Source organism: Elaeis guineensis, chromosome 7 (genome assembly GCF_000442705.2).
Source record: "Elaeis guineensis isolate ETL-2024a chromosome 7, EG11, whole genome shotgun sequence".
Lineage (NCBI taxonomy): Eukaryota > Viridiplantae > Streptophyta > Magnoliopsida > Arecales > Arecaceae > Elaeis > Elaeis guineensis.
The window spans coordinates 949,536-969,270 of NC_025999.2; the positions used below are offsets into that span (position 1 = coordinate 949,536).

At 32.5% G+C, this 19,735-nt stretch overlaps 1 protein-coding gene and 1 pseudogene across 6 annotated transcripts in view; one reads left to right on the forward strand and one right to left on the reverse strand.

Annotated features, from left to right (window-relative positions):
• The window catches only part of LOC140859152 (aspartate--tRNA ligase 1, cytoplasmic-like), a 201,548-nt pseudogene that overhangs the window by 79,975 nt on the left and 101,838 nt on the right, over positions 1-19,735 (forward strand).
• LOC105049265 (cycloartenol Synthase) overlaps positions 1-19,735 on the reverse strand; it is a 44,994-nt gene that overhangs the window by 13,404 nt on the left and 11,855 nt on the right. For 2 of the 6 annotated variants that reach the window (XR_012142614.1, XM_073260699.1), the window contains exons 1-9: positions 8,960-9,483; positions 8,524-8,741; positions 6,924-7,109; positions 6,506-6,595; positions 6,209-6,403; positions 6,028-6,112; positions 4,338-4,504; positions 1,927-2,115; positions 46-159 (exon numbers count right to left, since the gene is read on the reverse strand). Coding sequence is in view for 2 of the 6 variants with exons in the window: in XM_073260699.1 (XP_073116800.1) it covers positions 46-159; positions 1,927-2,115; positions 4,338-4,504; positions 6,028-6,112; positions 6,209-6,403; positions 6,506-6,595; positions 6,924-7,109; positions 8,524-8,741; positions 8,960-9,095 (1,380 nt within the window). In the remaining 4 variants the exon portion in view is untranslated. Of the gene's footprint in view, positions 1-45; positions 160-1,926; positions 2,116-4,337; positions 4,505-6,027; positions 6,113-6,208; positions 6,404-6,505; positions 6,596-6,923; positions 7,110-8,523; positions 8,742-8,959; positions 9,487-19,735 lie in introns of those variants that run through there. The other 4 variants (XR_012142617.1, XR_012142616.1, XM_029265799.2 and 1 more) reach the window with 4 other exon arrangements.

Genomic DNA, 19,735 nt, shown 5'->3' on the forward strand with positions numbered 1-19,735 from the left:
ATGAACACAAAAAGAAGGAGAATGAACTTGATAGTATCTTAAAACCTGCATTTTCATGCCATCTTCTGCAAGCCACAGAAAATCATAGATTCTTGGAAGGTGCAACTTGAATGCTTCTGAATTTGGATCTTCAATCCAGCAGGAAAGCATATTTAGTACCTGCATATATTAAAGTTCAGGCAAGAAGTGCTTCGTGCTACAGTAACTACGTGATATAGAAGAAAACACATGTAGAAAACTAAATAGATTGTGATTTCCCACTGATATGGCTAATGATTTATATTAAACAAAGAATCTTTAGCAAACTTGGGAACAATTCTAGGATGCCATGTGATCTAAAGCCTGATAATGAAGCATCACATACAACTGGTGACTATTTCTAGGATGTGAAGCACACAGCTCCAAGATTCTCGGAGCAAATAATAATTTATTAGGATGTAAGTCCAAACTTCATAGTTTAACCACATGTCAGGTCAAAAACAAGCCTGACCCAGGCATACTCAAGTTATTTTGCATCTACAAGAATTAAATTAACTCTTCTTCATGATGGATTAGCTGGCATCTACTCCATGACCATTAGGTTGCAGGTAACCTTGTAACTGAACTATGCCATGGGCTGTGAGTTCAACTCAAAGGCTGTGAGTTGATTGTGAAATTTACTATCAAATGCCAAAAAGGCATAAAAATCATACAACCATATTTCAGATTTTTCCTTTGATAAAATTTTAGATTATATTGATGAATGTACTTGCATTTGACAGCACTGAGATAAGCTGAGGGGCAGGTTCAACTCCTTTGACATGTTGCTGAATATTAAAGATGGTTTTGGAAACTTAGGATGTCAATAAAAAAAGAAACAAGATGGGCACAAGATTGGCAAGCAAGAGCATGGGATCATTTTGTGATGCATGTGGGATGGTCTCAGATGACAACGGGCCAAAATATTGGTGCGGCATAGGCATAGAACGATAGCAAAGGATAGCATAATGAAGCATGAGAAGTTGGTGGTGGAACAATTTCATGGTCAGTGCTATATGACATATCATTGATAAATAGTGTCAATTGCTGGTTCAAGGACTTCTAATGTCCTGCTAACATGGCCTAGTCTAGTGGATGGTTGATTTATGCATTTGATGGATGGAGCAATGGCCTGAAGGCCTCATATCTAGACCTAGTTGGGCTCCACTACCATAAAAAGAATGAATAATGAATATATTGAGGGTATAGAAAATTTAAATTTCAGAAGAGAACATCTAAGATCCAAGAGAATATTATGAATTTTATGACTCCCATGGTTACAACTTACAATGATTTAAATGAACAACTATGAAATGTAAAACAAGTATATGAAAGGGAAAATTTTAGGTAAGCATCCACTATATAATTGAACTAGCAAAGACAGCATTATCACAGTTCACTATAAATTAGCACAGTTGAATGAGTTCTTGTCATTAAGAATGCAATAGTTGATTGTCTTCCACTACCTTGGTTAATGAGTTACTAATAAATTATTTTCAAACTGTAGGAAAAGAATTCATTTTAGTATATTTGTGGAAAAAACACCAACATGGAAGAGTTTGAGATCATAGAGCAGCAGAAGACTAAGACAGTTCCACTTTAAATCCACATAAACAGCTGAATCAAACCCACAGTACAAAGGTACTCGTGATAGAAAGCCCCCTGCACTAAGGCTGCACAGATATATACCTAAATCTGGGCAGGAATGTGTTTGTGTTAAATCCTAAATTTATCAGCACAAATAAAAGAATCATTTCATATATGATGATAGAAATTAGCGAATAATCATTTTCGTGATAATCCCAGTAATGAATTTCAAGTCTCATACACCACCACTTATCAACAGAAAACAGAAACCAACTCTTACATCTACAGGATAAAGATGCAAGTGGAAACTTTCATGCTTACCTTGTTAACAGGACCAATACAAATATATCGAGTATTCTCATCCTCATAATGAATATGTTGCATTGCAGTATGCAAAGCCTTCTTTCTCAACTTGCTACCAGGCGAATGCATTAGAACAGGTTCAACAACTTTATGAAGTGAAGCCCAAATTATATCCTGTACCAACGGGTGGGGATAGTACAGATCTTCCTGAAAGAAGAAAACAGTCAATACCTCAATCAATAAGCATTAGCCCATATTTAGGAGCTTTCAAAGGCCAAGATATGTTTCATTAGACTTAAGAATTTTGCCAACGAACTCTCAATCTAATGCAAAATCTATGAATTGGTGAAGTGTTTTGGGCAAAGCCTCCTTGGCAAAGTGACCCAACAAGGCCAAACCACAAGTGCTACACAGGCCTATGCATGGAAATACAGATTGCAACATCAAGATAACTGCATTCTATCTAAACAACGTTGACTCAAGGCACAATATTAGTTTTAAACAGTCAATCCAAATGACAACATCATGGCAAACATGCAACTCCAGGTCCCCAGCCAAGACATTCATCATAATGGCACAGAACTACCTGAACTACTCATATCAAAGAATTTGTGTATATGAACTAGAAGTCTAAAACTTGTAGATGGGGTTAATTCAAATCCTTCACCATATCATTCATCCATGTCCTTAAGTAACATGGTTTCTTGAAGTTTTGCTCTAATGAGCTTTTCTTTCTTGCTTTTTGTTTGATCTGATGTCATGTTATCTCTTATTAGCTTGTGAGCAGGATTTCATTCGATAGTGCTATGGAAATATTGAAGACCTTTTATAAGCAACAACTCTCACCTTTAGATTAATTTAGGATGCTAGATTATTGGAGGTTGAGATATAAAAACAAATTGAGTGCTCTTAACTCGTCAATTTCTCACTAAAAATAACTCAAAACAGCTTGCATGTAAATAAAATTGTGAGCCAATATAACATAGCATATTATATCTTGCATATTGAGTGTTGGTATGATATGTCAAGACTGACCTACATGGGTACAATTTTCAGCGGTCACCTCATCCTGTAGGTTATTTACGTACACCCTTCTAAAAAGGAGATCATTTTATTTGGAAAAATGGGACTCAATTGTATGTTGTACCATTTAGAAGAAGCATAATGCATGCAACTTCAATAGTAGCAGATCATCTATCGCTGTTTGGCAAAAGTTGTAATTTGTGCCATGTGGAAAGCTTGTGCTGATTATATCTTCATGGCATATACCACCAAGCCTTCATTTGGACAGCACAGGCCTTGCCACTTGTGCTGAGTAGTAGGGTTCAATTCTGAAAAGCATCAGCCCTTGCTTTGACCCCCATAAATATAAATCCACCATTCAATGAGTAGTGGCTTGATCTGCCTGGTGGCTGGGCTCGGACCTAGATGGGGATGGGGTAGTTATAGCATAGAGAATGGGGAACAACGCCTCCCACTTCTCAAAAAAGATAGTTTAATGGTATATTTATCCAATAATTTCAGGAAGTGGAAGCCAGATCCGCTCACACCTCCATGATCTTCTATTAGAGGTTACCCTGCTATGAGGGTTATGGGTTGTATTGGGCTAACAAACAATTTAGTTTTTGCACTTGCCATGATGGCTCATTTTCACCAGTTTGGTGTCTCCACCAACACTTTCAATTTATTCTTTCTCTTTTCTTTTAGTTCATTAAGTTGATGTTGTGAATTTACGATAATTGAGCAAAATTTTAATTTTCATTAGTATTGAAAGAGCATGGACATAGTTATGAGCATAAGGTCTTTTCTTGAATGCCCTTCAAACTTATCTAACAAATAACAACATCAATTGGCTGGAATATAAATAAAAGTATTAGTGGCTAAAAAGATGATGATGAACATGATAAAGCTCCTATATTTAGTAGGCATGAAGCTGTTTGAGGCATTACTCAACACCTATATCAAGTTCAAGTATTATGTTGTGAATGAAATAGTGTCTAATCTCCATACATCTATCGCATTCACTGAGTAATATATATAAATGCGGCAAGTTCATTTATCCTATGATAACAAGCTAAGCAAAGGGAATTGACCAATATGAAAGAAAAGGATCATTGCAGCAGGCATGTTTCCAGATCTTAACACAATGCTTCTTAATTTTTTTCAGGATTTCGTTAAATCCCCTTATCTTTTTTCCAGTAGACTTTCTAAAAGTTTCACACTTTTCTTAATTTTCTACTAGAACATATTGAAATGATGAAAGAGGAATGCACACAAACAAACATGTAACTGCCAAATTCTTTAAAATTTTGTCTGCACATATAAAACTAAATTACTTCAGTATATTCAGAATTCTACAAGGCAAGCCCTACACATAACAAATCTAACTTCACAAGGAAAACATGTTATCAAAAACATATTTTACCAACCTTTGCACACTCATTTCGAGCCCGATTCCAATCTATTTGCTGATAGGGACAACCATATAGCTCCTTCCTTAGTGATAAAACTGTAGGTGTAATTGGACCCACAAACCTCTTTCCATATATATAAGACATGGGCAAATAAATCATCCGACAGTGGCAATACATTCGTCCTGTGAAGCAAGTTAACATTAGCAAAGCTGGAAGCATTCAAAAAATAAACAAGTCAGCATTTAATATTGCACTAAGGAATGGTCCCAATCAAGATTCAATGTCTCAATACTGGACCCCATACCACTACCATCCTATCATAGCATCAGTATGCAATTTGATATGATACGAGACAATGTACTGAGTGTCAGTATGGTTCGAGACATCCTATCAGTATGGTATGGTACACCCCATATCAGACAGTATGGGATGGTACAACAAACCATAATCCCAATACAAGGATAACAATGAAATCCTCGGATAGTAATAACAAGAGGCATGCTGTCCATTATGAATACTCTTGGACATGAATAACAAGAGGCATGCCATCCATTGTGAATACTCTTGCCTTTATTATCTAAGGTAGTAGACCTCATCTTTTGTAATTAACTAAGGAAGAGAACACTATGAACGCAAACTCAACTAAGCCCTAACCCCAAACAAGTTGGGATCAGCTTCATGAATCCTCATCCACCATTCCGCTCTATTTAGGGCCACACTTTTTGAACAATGTAGAGATATCAAGTTGGCATCCTTTACAATGAATGCAAAGTGAAGGAAAATAAATTTAGTGATTTTTTGTTAGAAAAAAGAATGATACTTCTATCATTTTCTTCAAGTACAGATATTAAATGTTATATATTGGATCAAACAAGTGTTGCTAAGAATGGAAATTTATTAAAGGTCCATAAATTATGGAATAATTGTGATATATCTTCATATATCAAAATTAATTACATGTTCTTGGTTTCCATATTTACTCAAGTGAATTCTTTTTCATTTACTTGTTCCTTTGCATAAGATATCAACTATCATACCAACCACTCTGTTAGATCCATGGCCTGTAACCTATGGATCATACTTAAGAAAAAGTTTGTCCTGATCTATAACATATCAGAAGGAACAAAAGATATAAGTAGACAAAAAAGCATGGGAACATTTTGTAAATATCAACACCTTTGGTCCTCAATTTATAAGGAGGAATATTCATAAATTCGAAAATGAATAAGCTGCCTCTCAAATGTTGAAACAAAAAGAATGATCTTAAGATTACCAGCAGTAAAAGACGACATAGTATCATAGCAACCTTTATCATGCAAAAAGGAAATAAACTTATGAATTTAATCACACTTCACTGAGATAATGAACACTCAAAGAGGTGCTCATTCTCTTTGGGAATGCATCAAAACTCTTAAAATATTACTACATTGGTCAACAATCACCTCAACACCCAAAGTTCAAAAATAAGTAAAATCGACAAGTTCATTGCCACTAAAAAAATGTTTTGCTCGTAAATTCTTCCAAAATCTGGCTTATCTTTGATCAAAAGAAGACAAGATGCACTACTTATTTTGCATTCCTATACATATGGTACTAATCTAATACTAATCAAAAATTGTCACCAATAACCCCTCCGAGGAGAAATAAAGAAGACCAAAAAAACTGCTAACAACAGATGGGGGAAAATCAGAGAGAGAGACAGTACCAGGATGGACAGGGAGAAAATATGGGAGTAACCACATCTCTGGAGGTATTGGGTTGTTGCCAGACCATTCAAACACTCCAAGTACCTGCAATTATTTCAGCACAAGGATATTAGAGATTACTCCTTACAACTGACAAACACAAGCTGTCATTTAGATAGATGAAAGGATCAGATTTATTACAGAGAGCCAAAATTTTCCCCATGATGTTATGGTTGTCGCACCACCATGATCTAGAATCCAAGTTCGTGCTTTTTGCATTGCCCCATCTCCATCATCAGGTCCTTCACCCAGCAACCTCAATGCAACATATGCCAAAGCTGAACCAAACATGGTGCTGTGGCCTTCTATATGCAAACCCCAACCACCATCTTTGTTCTGGAATGTAATTCATTAAGTGTTCAATATATTGAAGCTTCAAATCCTCTATGTAACAAAGAACTGCTATATGAAACTCAGAAGGTTTTTAATTGTGGATGCCTGATGATTGTAGAGGTAACGACGAATCTCCCGCTTGTGCTCTGGTGATAAAACAGTATTTAATGCTCCGATAATAGATAAAGCTATAATCTGCACCATATAGTGAATCAAACACATAAAATACTGGTCATCATACAACAAAAGAGTAGCCACATGATGCCTCATCAACTAATTCAGCAAGACAAATGAAATGCATATTCTCATATTTCTTTTTTTCCAAGACATTGACAGAAGGGCATCAACTGTAACTTAGGAATAACACAAAAACAGCATGTTCACATTAGAGACAGAAATTATCCAAAAATCATCATTCTGCAGTATTAAGCATCAATGCTGTCTATACATACACCAAGTGTACAGTACTAATTCAACATAAACCAATGCAAAGATTGAATATGTGCCAGATGGGAGCAAGTACCAAGATAGGCATAAGGAACATCGGGCCGCCATAGTCCCCAGGCCAGTGTCCATCATGTGCTTGGAGAGTAGAATAACAGCTAATAGCCCTTCTTAAAGAGGTCAAGACAACTTCTTCTGTAACATCTTGATGGTCTTCTAGCTTGATGTGAGGAAAGTTTATTTCAAGTGGATTCTCCTTTGCAAACTGCATTAAGAATGTTAAAAAAGAATCATATCACCATCTTGAAATAAAGGAGATGAAAGGCAAAGTGAGGGGGGAGGGTTGGTCCATTTTCCATCAGAACACACTTCGCTGTCCAAACTATGGAGTTCCAGAGTCATTCTTATCTATTGAAAAGTGAGCAAATGAGCAAATTCATATGCTAATGCATTATCATTTGGCATTTTCAATTATGGAAGATATCCTAGCAGTTAGAGAGTCTTAGCTATAGAACTAGCATATATAGATGACTGAAGTGAGTGTTAACAAATTCCCTTTTTTTTTTTTGAGGATAAGTGTCAGTAAATTCTACCATCATAACGAGTCACAGCACAGCAATTTGTGCAATCATCCAAGGAGCATTGCCTATCATCGACCCTTAAATCCCAAAGCAAACTCTAACATAATTATTTAAACATCAGTTAAGTATCATAGTAGGGAAAACCCATAAATCTCAAATTAATTCCTAAAGTTTTAGAAACAACTTAAAATCCCAAAATTATTGTACCGAGCATGCTCGATGCTTTCCTATGCAATGATTTTTAATGGTCTAGACATGAATTATGCAAGACAATCAAATCCAGTCATGTAATTACAAATGTCAGCACACATGACCAAATAATTTTTCACCTTCAAATATATATGTAGGTCTTCTTGTTCCATTATTTCTTAGTCTTGCATATTCTTCCATGAATTATAACTAGCTTGTGACGAATATTCTCAAGTCTTTGATTGATGAATTCTAAGTTTACATATATTGTATAAGAATAACTAGGGCTGAGCAAATAACTGAAACCCGAAAAAACCCACCCAATCTGACTGTATGAAACTGAACCCATATGAAACCGAACTTGAATCGGATTGTGATTCATAAAAATTCGGTTAAGTACATCATGTTTGGTTTCTACATTTTCAACCTGTATGAAACCGAACCCGACCAACCGATATAGTATTTTCAATACTTAGGGTATTTGGAGAATTAGAAATTGGCAAATATGACATGTTATGCACTAATTTATGGATGTTATAAAATTATTATATCCTAGTTTTTATATAAATTAAATAGTGTATTGGTTTGTGATGTTCAAAATCAATATTGGATCAACATTGTAGCCCAAACCGACACAACCCACCCGAACTCACTACAAACCATTACTTCGGTTTCAAAACGATTTATATATGATAAACGGTCGGTAGTGGGTTGGATTTTTTTCAAGCCGATTGTGTTCGATCGGATCAAATTTTTCTCTCAACCCGACCCGTGCTTAACCCTAAGAATAATAGCATATGTGGGTCTCCTAACTACTTCTGTCAATAATCATAGACAACTAGCATATATTACTACCTACCCAGTAAGATAAACATTTTTTAAAAAAACAAAAAAAAGCAAGAAATATACCTGCAACCGCACGAGGAGATCAGCACTGTGCTTCATCTCAAAACGATGCTCCCGAAACAGCTCACGGGCCTTCTCGACCGCAGCGATCTCCTCAGCGGTGCCCATATTCGGTTCAAATTCCCACAGCTGCCTCCCTACGTGGTTGTTCGTGGTCCTCAACCGCGGGCTGCCACCCTGCGCAATCTTAAGCCTCCACATTGCCGAATCAGGAAGAAGAACTGCAGGAATCCATCCATTAAAACGATCAAAACAAAATCCAATGGAGAAAAAAGGTTCAAAATTAGGTCAAAAATAGTATATAAATTCATTGCGCTGCAAGAAAAAAAAGAACGCCGGCAAGCATATAAACCATATAAGATCCATTCTTCCAATAAACAAGTAAAATCAAGAAACGCAATGAAATAAGAATAAGAAGGGGACCAAGTAAAATGCTTACAATTCGATTTGAAGGAGAAAATCAGGAAAAAGATACGCACGAAGACAGTACTAACTTCAAGCTCGGGATATTTTGATGGCGGCGAGATGGAAATATTGGAAAAGAGAGTAGTGCAGATTAGGGTTCTTCCATTCATGAATATATCTGGAAGCTCCCTATGGCACGGGGATGCGGTGGTGGTGAAGCGCTCTCTTCCGTCTTCTATTCCGATATCTGTTACCGTCGAGTAAAGGAGGAGAGTGAGCGGAAACTCTTGGGCCTGCAGAGGTATTTATTTGCAAAATCTGAGATTTTTTTCTGTCTGATTTTTCCCATGTTTTCCCCATGTTTTCCTCGATTTTTTCCGTCCTCACGAGTCCCAATCGGGTGGGACGCTTGGAGCGGCCGAATAAAGAGACGATGGCCGGAGTTTTGTGTCGAGCATTTCCTTCCCTTTTTTTTCTGCTGTCGGGTGTCTCAATCTGGCGGGAGGCTTTAGCGGCCGAATATTATTCGAACATTTTCGGGGCAAACCTCGCATCTTAGTGCTAATAAAGTTCTGATATGAGAAATAAATTTTAAATTCAGATAAATTTTAATTTTAAATTTTAAATTAATTTTAAAAAATATTATTTAATAAATTTTATTGAGATTTAAAATAGATTGAATATCCAACAAAACCCTATGACCACGCAGCCCAGCATTAGATGTGAGATTATATTTTTAGATCCATATATTATATTTTAATATAATTTTTTAGGATAAATTTTAATAATTTATGTGTAAAGATGTTAAATATTTTGATTTACTATATACAAATGAAAAATATTAAAAATTAAAAAAATAAAACAGATTGTATTAATTAGATGTTCCTAATTATAAAAAAATATTTTTTGGGCTTTTAAGATTAAATTTAGAAATCTATATTGAAATATATAAAAATATTTAAATTTATATTATACGGTCCTAAAATATTAAAAGATCTACATAAATAAGGTTGGTCATTTCAATTGTATAAAATTGAAACATATATATATATACATACACATATTTAGTTTAAAAATTAAAAATTAAAAAAATAAATTTAAAATTATGAATTATATTTGTTGATTGATTTTAATATTTAATAATAAATAATCTGTTTATAGGTTTGGATCTGGTCAAGACATATTGACCTAAATCAATTTAATGTTATTCTATAAATTGGGTTCAAAAAATTAATAATCAAGATTGGATTCAAATATAGAATTCGTTTATTTTTTTTTTGAATCCAGTTTAGATATATTATTGGTTTAACTATGGATTAATTTAGGGTTGGATTAACATTGAAAAAATTAAAATAAAATAATTTTATATATTATATTTATATAAAAAGGTTATTATAAGTATTTTATTTTTTTAATTTTTGTTGAATATTTTTTTTTATAGCATTGATGCATTTATATTGTTCCTGTGTTTGAATTCTATGATAGGGACTTCTAATATATTTTATGCTCAAAACTTTTGTCCTGGTTTCGATTCAAAAAAAATATTGTTTAGATTTTATTTATGATATGGATTCAAAATGATGAAATAAGATAAAAATATATATTTGAAGTAATTTAATTTTAAATATTATTATTTATTTTTTTCAATCTTTTTTTTTTGTTAGGAACCTTCTCAATCCAGTAATATTTTATAAATTTTTTTGATACTAATATTTTCAATGTAAATGAAAAGATTATCAAAGATCAAGATCAGTGTAGATATATATTTATTAATTAATAAAATTTTTTTCAATATTATATATTATATTATATAAAAATTTGTATATTGAAAAAATATTTTATTTTTTTTTATTTCTCTATCATGAAGCATGGGTTACACAAAGCATGGAGAAATTTTTTGTGCACTGCGTGCGGTGCAATAAAAATGACGTAGAGTGCACCGTCCAATTACGTTAGAGCACATAGTCACCACTTTCTAATGTATATTTCATAGTGAATTTAATGCCTACAGTCCATTTTTTATTTAAAATTTTGAATGACAAAAATATCTCTCTTTTTTTAAAAAATTATGATATTTTGTATGGATATTATGATATTTTATATCGATATTATGGCATCCTACGTTGAAATTAGGACTTTTTATATAGGATGTAATAATTTTTTTATGAATTATTATAATTTTAATAAGAATATTTTTATCATATAAAAATTTTATAAATTTTTTAATAATAAAAATATCTTTCTCTTTATGACATCACAAAATTATGACATTTCGTGCTCAAAGTCATAATTTTAATACAGAATGATGTCATAATTTTTTTTTAAAAATATATTTTTATTATTCAAAATTTTAAATAAAAAATAAAATTATAAATATTAAATATATTTTAAAAAGTAGTTGCTATATGGTCCAATTGGATGAAGCTGTCCATTCCACATCGAATTTTCAACACCGCGGGCGATGCACAAAGAATTTCTCGTAATTAATGATGCGATGCAGGCAAACCGGCTTTTGGCTCATTGAGAAGGTCTGTGGACTAGGGCCAAACTGATGGACTAGCTCGACGTGATTGTAGTATGCCTTGCTCATAGGACTCCTTCAACGTGATCCCATCATCATCCCATGGATGTCAGGGAGAAATGTATTTTAAAAAAATTGAATAATAGAGGATACAATACCTATCATCCGAAATCTAATATTCCCATCGCGTGGACGTCATATCACCCCTACCACATGGACTGGAAGGAGGTCGCTCTATCATCTTTATTAAAAGAAAACCTAAAAATTATAGAAAATTTGAAATGGTGCCTACCTATTAAATGGAACATATTTAATAGGCATCCACTACGTTGAGCCTATTAAATACCTTGGATAGGCACAAACACAACTCTTTTGAATTAATTTTACATCTAAACTGTGGACTTTCCATGAGCATTCAATGTATCACATTTGAAATCATACCATAAGATAATGACAATTGAACCAAACGATAACTACTACTACTAATATTGCAATTGTTACAAGAGTTTTGTGGAACCACTATCTAAATAAAGAAAATCTAAAAATTATAGAAAAATTAAAATGGTGCCTACCTATTAAATGGAACCTATTTAATAGGCATCCACTACGTTGAGCCTATTAAATAGGCACAAGCACAACTCTTTTGAATTAATTTTACATCTAAACTGTAGACTTTCCATATGCATTCAATGTATCACATTTGAAATCATACCACAAGATAATGACAATCGAACCAAACGATAACTACTACTATTAATATTGCAATTGTTACAAGAGTTTTGTGCAACCACTACCTAGTCCTACTTAAGATTTATGTTGAATGACTTTTCAATCTTATCTAGCAATAGTTTTTTAATTTTCTCTATTCAAGCAAACCTCCTTTACCCCATGCATATATTGTGTATTTTTTTCTCTTTTTTCTTTTCCTTAAATAGAAGTTCTCTATGACAGGGAAAGTATAAGATCGAGAGGGTGCTTAGAAAGAGGAACTTCGAGAATGTGAAATATAGTGCCATGTGGAGAATGAGAATGCTATTGCCATGAAAATTCTCAACCAAAAGTGCATTCAATCCCGCAAGATCAATGACTAGGCATTGATTTTATTACTACCAAAGGTCCTTTTTAGTAAAATTCTATTCTTTCATTTCTTTCCTAAGCCCCTCCTTTGGCAGTAGCTTCTTAGAAAGAAGAATAAGACATATTAGGGATGGGCATTATTGATGTCGAGAATCGATTTGGTGTAGAAAATCTTAAATTTTAATACAAAAATAATCATACCTTCAGTCATTGTTATTCAAGTCCTAGATGCATGAATGATCAAAATCTACAATGATTTGCAACCTACAACCATAAGAAAATCAATCCTGGATGCTCCCGTGTCAACGAGCAGCATCTTAATTTTTCTGACCCTAATCCGAGCATTCCCAATAAGGAATATTCAAAGGCAGTATCTGAAAATCAAGTTCGTAGAAATATGTTTATAACATGTCTCACCCATCAGAGGCAGTATCTGAATCAGTCACAAAGACTGAAAGATAGATTTTATCCATAATGATTGTATTGAGCTCAATTTTATCAAACCATCTAATATATTTCTATTATTTTATCAGAGATTTATATTTAATTAGAGTCTAGATCAATTAAAATATGTAAAAAAAATCTCGATGCTTGTTAGTGTGGGCTACATCTGAATGGGTATAATCAAAGAAATCATAACATTCTCCCACTTAGTCCAACCCAACAAAGCATCTTCATTTTAATTATTTAAAATATTTCAAAAATTTTTAATAAAATTTTATCTGGATCTGGTAATTGGAGAACTAATGTGGCCACATTTAAAAAAAATAATTCCTCCATATGATATATATACTGTATACTTGATTATAAAATAATCACCAGTACGAATCATAACGACAAATGTGTTATCAATCAACACACGACCTTCTATGTATCATAATACTTATGACATCTCATAATCAAGTTCTTTATGTAAAACTTTATGAATAGAAGAAATCTTATGCTTATTCCTTGGTTATCCTTATATCACACGATAAATAGCTGACCAGCATAAAATAAATAAAATTTTATCGTAAAATCTAATGTGATGACTTTATACATAATATCCAATACATATCACAAAATAAGATGTATCCCATATAATCCATCTGATCCTCAAAAATTTCGAGAATAAGTTTTTAGTCAGTGGATCAACAATTATCAGCTTTCCTTTAATATGCTTCACAAACACTATGTTCTTCTTTATTCTTTCACGAAGAGCAAAAATATTTGATACTTGCATGCTTTGTAAGCGTCTGCATTCTTCATATTATATATAAGAGAATTTTATTGCAAAATTATCACAGTATATTTTTATTGGTCTGTTAATATAGTCAATAACTCTAAATTCTGTGATAAAATTCTGCAATCTTATAGCTCGTGAGGAGTCTTATATAGGCAAGTACTTTGCTTTCATAATGGATGCGGTAAATAAAACTTTATTTTACATACATCCCAGATATAGCATCTCTTGTAAGTAGAAAGATATACTAGCAATAGACTCTATTGTTGGTGCATCCAGTAAAGTGCAAATCCTAATAACCTATTGCTTTATGATGATCAGATCGACTGTATGTGAGCATGTAAACTTTTATACCCTATGGTAATATATGATCTTCTTTACAATTTTTCTATGCTTCACTCCTAGATCATGTTAATAATATCCAAATATTGATGCAACATTATCAAAATTGGACTCATATAAATATGTGCATAGGCTCCCAACATCAGATGCATAGGTTATAAATTTTATTTCCTCTATCTTTATCTTAATTCTTGAATATTAAACTTTATTGAATTTATCACCCTTTACAATATGAGCACATCCAGAAGAATATTTTTCATCCTAAATTTTATACTATAGATATAAGTCCTTTAAGATAGTCTAAGTAATCCTAAGGATCAATCTTTGTGAATCTCAATACTGATAATATAAGCGGCTTCACCTATATTTTACATCTCAAATTTTAGGAATAGAAACTATTTGGTTTTCTTAAGTGGACCAAAATTATTATTGACAAGCAGAATATGAACTTACTCTCACTGACCTTCGGATATATACATTAATCAATAGTATCTATCTTTAGACCCAAAGAATGTAATTATTCTATTAAAATGAGATATCAGTATGTAGAAGCCTATACAAGTCCATAACTAAATTTTTTTAATCTACAAACCATATGCACTTGTCCATTGATCACAAAAATCCTTAGATTGTTTATATAGACCCCTTTCTTTAGATCATCATTAAGAAAGGCTATTCTTATATCTACTTGATATAGTTTTAAGTCAAAATGAGCTACTAAGGTCATGACAATCTTAAAAGAAGAATTGTCAATATATTTTTTTTATGTAGATCTCTTTGCCACAAGTCTAGCTTTATACCATTTGATCCTTTTATTGGATTTCTTTTGGTCAAATAGATCTTTTTGTAACTTATTTATCGTATTCTTTAGGTAGGTCAATTTATTTCTAGATATGGTTGTTTTTCATAGAGCTCAGCTCTTTCTTTTATGGCATCCAACCACTATAAGGAGTTTTCATCTTTTAATTATGGCTTGCAAGAATGTCTCAAGGTCATTCCCTTTTCATCCATATCTATAAAAAATACCACATAATCTTATACTAATAAACCTTCAAAGAGCTGTCCCTTGATCTACTTATGGTGGTGGTTAGACAGTTACTTCATCGATAATGAAAAGCTCATGGAGTGAAACTTAATAAAGTGGCGATCTCTTCTAAATGTTATCCCAAGAAATACTAATAAGAATCATCACTTCAGTCAGCTTTACAGACTCAATATTACCTCAAAGATAATGTCTTAAGGTTTTCCACTCCCACTAAACATACCATTCTCTAAAATCTAGCTTTATTAGTTTCTGCTATCTGTGGTTTATGAGATAATCATAAAATCTATACTATTTCTGATCTCTTATGATAACCAATGAAAAATCATTAATCGTACTCAGATCAATTATCTTTTCTTATGGATTATGAACTTTGGCTTCAGTTGGATAACCCCACATATGCATATATTCCAAAATAAGTTTTGTACCAGTTCATAACTCATGAGGAGTCTTTTGAACTGTCTTAGTCGGGAGTTTATTCAAGACATACGTAGCTGTCTTTATAGCTTCATCTCACAAGTAAATTGATAGAGTATAATAACTTATCACAATCTAAACCATTTTTTTAAGCGTCATATTCCTTCTTTTAGTGACACCATTTTGATCTGGGATGCTTTGACATTATCTAATATAATGCCATGTTCTTTTAGCAATTTCGCTAATGATCCTAATCATTGTTCCATCTTTATTTATTTACCATATTACCCATCACTTCTATCAAATCTGACTACTCAAATTACTTTTTCTGATTATCTTTCTATCTCTATTTCAAAATTTTTTAACGACCTCAAACACATCAGTCTTATCAAATAGAAGCTATACATATATATTGTGAATAATCATCCATGAGTGTGATGAAATATTGTTCACCTATTGATATGGAGGAAAGATTTGCAAACAATAGTGTGAATGATTTCTAAAGTTCTTTTAATCAACCTGGCAGCCTTCTTAAGTATGTATGTCTGCTTTTCTTTTGTGCAGTAATACATAATCACAAAATCAATAAAGTATAATGATTCTATGATCCTATCCTTCATTAGCTTTATGACTCTATTTTTAGAGATATGTCCATCTTTTTAATGCCATAACAAAAAAATATTTCAAAAGAATATGAAAACTTACTCCAGAATCTAAGACCATCCTGTAGCATCTAACTATTTTGTATAAGTGAACATGCTTGATTTCTTATGAGAATAGATCATTTACTTTCAATCAGAAGCCTCTTTAATAGGAAACCCTATAATTTATTGGCAGTGCACACAAATAGAATAGAGTTAATATACCAGATAGAATTAGGAATATTTATTAAATTGGATTCAAAACACACTCAAGAGTAAAGCATATTATTCTTTTGTAGTTAGTTTCATACTTCATGTAATTTTTTTCTTTAAGTGTCCCTTTTTTTGTAGAAGAAGTATTTGACAACCTTATTAATGGCTTCACCTAATGCCATAACAAATATTTTTTTTCTTTTACATTGAGTACACTATTTTTTTATCCGCTTTTCTACTAACTTGATGTGAAGTAAAGTTCACATTTTCTATCTTCTCTTTCTCTCAATCTTTTCTCACTTATACACATTTGGCCAGTACTTCACTAATTGTCCAATCTTCGTTGTGCATACTTATAGAAGATTTTAAAGAGATCATACTCTGATGGAAGAGAAATGAGAATAAAGTAGATCGAAGAATATTTGATATGAAAATTTTAATATCAGATTACTGTACTGCAATAATCTTTATCTCTATAATATGCTCACGAATGCCGATCTTTATCTTATTAGAGCTTATTTATTTATACTCTACATTATTCAAAAAAATACGTGCCTTATGACATAAAGGGAAACATTTCCTAATATGCCATGTCAGATTTCTTATAAAGCAAAGTGAGTCGAATAGATCACTCACATTTTTCAAAAGTACTCTTCTTTTCTGATGTACTTTCATCTATAAGTGGAGAAAATTTATCCACTCAAAATATCAGATTAAGGTTAAAACATCCTAATGTGAGCATTATTTTGCTCTCTTTATTCTAAAAAACTCAATCCATTAAGAAAAATTTTTCTATGCTATTATCAATAATAATGGGAATTAATGCCGCAACTAATACATGCTCACAAAATCATCAAATAATGAGACTAATTAAACTGTAGTCTGAAATAATCAATATTATCTCAATAGTAAATTCTAACCTTCCTATAGACAGTGGTTGCATCATGCATAAAATTTACTAATATTTTATTAATAAGACCAGCACCATAGATATTAAAGATAAAAAATTTTTATATCTCTGGGTGTAGAAAAAATCTATCCTTAATATCTAGATTACCATCTTATTCCAATTAAATCATAAAAATAACTACTTCCTATAGATAAAGTTAATTATCTCTCTAACTTAATTGTAATTTTATTTGTATACCATTAAACTTTAATTTATAGTCTTTATGTGATTTTTATCATATCTAAGATACGGTGGCTACTCCTGAACACAATAAATTCACTAATTTTATGTGATGTTTAGTATATCTAGGATGCTGTGGCTACTTCTGAATATAATAAATCCACTGACTTTATGTGATTTTTACTATATTCAGGATGCTGTGGTTACTCTTGAATATAATAAATCTACTAACTTTAATATGATATTGAATAATTCAAATAATCATATAAAATTTTATTATGGTTTTCATCTTTATCATGATCATTATGATAAAAGATCTGTAATTCTTTATTTACATGTAAATAAATTAAAAAATATATAAATCAACCATATAATGTGCAAATTTGTAATAAAACTATATAACAGAGATCATATCATAATTATCAAAAATCTTTATGTAATTAAGTTTATTACAGGGACTAAACAACAATCCAAGGATCTTTATGCAATAAACTCTATTACAAGAATCGAAATGCAATTTTAAGGATCTTTATGAAATTTATTACTTTGTTAGGGACTAAATTACAAAAATTTCTAAATATGGTTTAGCTAATTACAGGAAAGGGCCTTTAATTGAATATGGACTTTATAAGGGGCTAAAATGCAAAATTTTCTAAATCAAATTGAACCAGCTAGATGTGGTCTGGTCAATCAATTATCAAAAAGCTTAATTGATTAATGCTTCATGGATCTGGGTTTACGGGCCAAACCCAAAACCCGATATCCAACACCAAAGACCACCTTTCTTCCTCCTTTCTCCTCTCTTTCTTGATCAAAAATAGGAACCCATGGCTGGCTATTTGTAAACACCCGAGAGGAGTCACCAGCCATCCTCAATCACCGACGATCAGCCTAAGACCGCCATCCCGATCACTGATGAGCCAATGTTGGTCCCTTTGAGGGGTGATCGATGGTGAAGGAGGAGCCCAAAATCGGTGATTTTGTCCTCCAAATCCCAACCGATGGACATTAGAAAACCTCAAACGGTGGACCGCCGCCCTCTCCACAATGCCCTCCATCAGTTTTTCGATGAGTATACCTGCGATTGGCCAATGGATGGGAGATTGGTGGTGGTTTTAAAACTAAAAAAACTTTGGTAGCATCCTTTTTCCAAGAATCCAATTGACGATCGTTGGAAAAGCCTAAATCAACTGTCTGTCACCATCTTCTTAAGGATCTTAGATGGTTTTTGCTGGTGATCAAAGTTTCAACCATCGGTGAACAAGATCCAATGGTTTCCCCCTTTTTTTTTTCTTTTTTTTTATGTTCTTTATTTCGGGTTGTTGCCGGTGACCATGGGTGGCTGCCAAATGCAAGTTAGAAGTCTGGCCATCTTGATGCATTTTTAACAGTGGGAGGACGATTACGAAAAGCTCTGTTCTTTTCTTATTTATTTATTTATTTAAATAACAATCCAGATCCAAGGATAAATCCAAGATTCTTTAAAATACATAAATAAAAATAATCCAAAAATAAATCTAGACTTCAAATGACCAAGGTGGCTAAATCAGATCTATGAAAGGTCCTGACGGCTGTCGAAGGAAGAACAGAGGTCTGAGATCCTTTTGTTCTTCATTCTATTAATAGATAATCTTTAATATGCCAAGAATGAAACATAAATATGGCATATAATAAGATCAATGAACTGAACAAAATAGCATAGAGGTTGCTCTGATACCACTGAATATAGAAAATTTTAAATTTTAATGTGAAAATAATCATATCTCCAGCCATTATTGTTTAAGTCCCAGATGAATGAACGATCAAAACTTGCAATGATTTACAATCTGCAACCACAAGAGAACCAATCCTTATTGTCAACGAGCAACACCTTGATTTTTCTGATCCTAATCAGAATATTTTCGATGAGGAGGATCTCACAAGCTCTTAGATGGATAGGGGCCCAAATCCATAGAAACCCTTTTATAATATACCTTATCTATCAGAGGCAGTATCTGAATCAGTCACAAAGATTGAAAAATAGACTTTATCCATAATAATTATATTGAGCTCAACTTTATCAAACCATCTAATATATCCTTATCACTTTATCAAAAGTTTATCTTTAATCAGAGTTTAGATCAATTAAAATGTATAAAATAAATCCCAATATGTGTTAGTGTGGGCCACATTCGATGGGTATAATTAGAAAAATCACAATATTTGG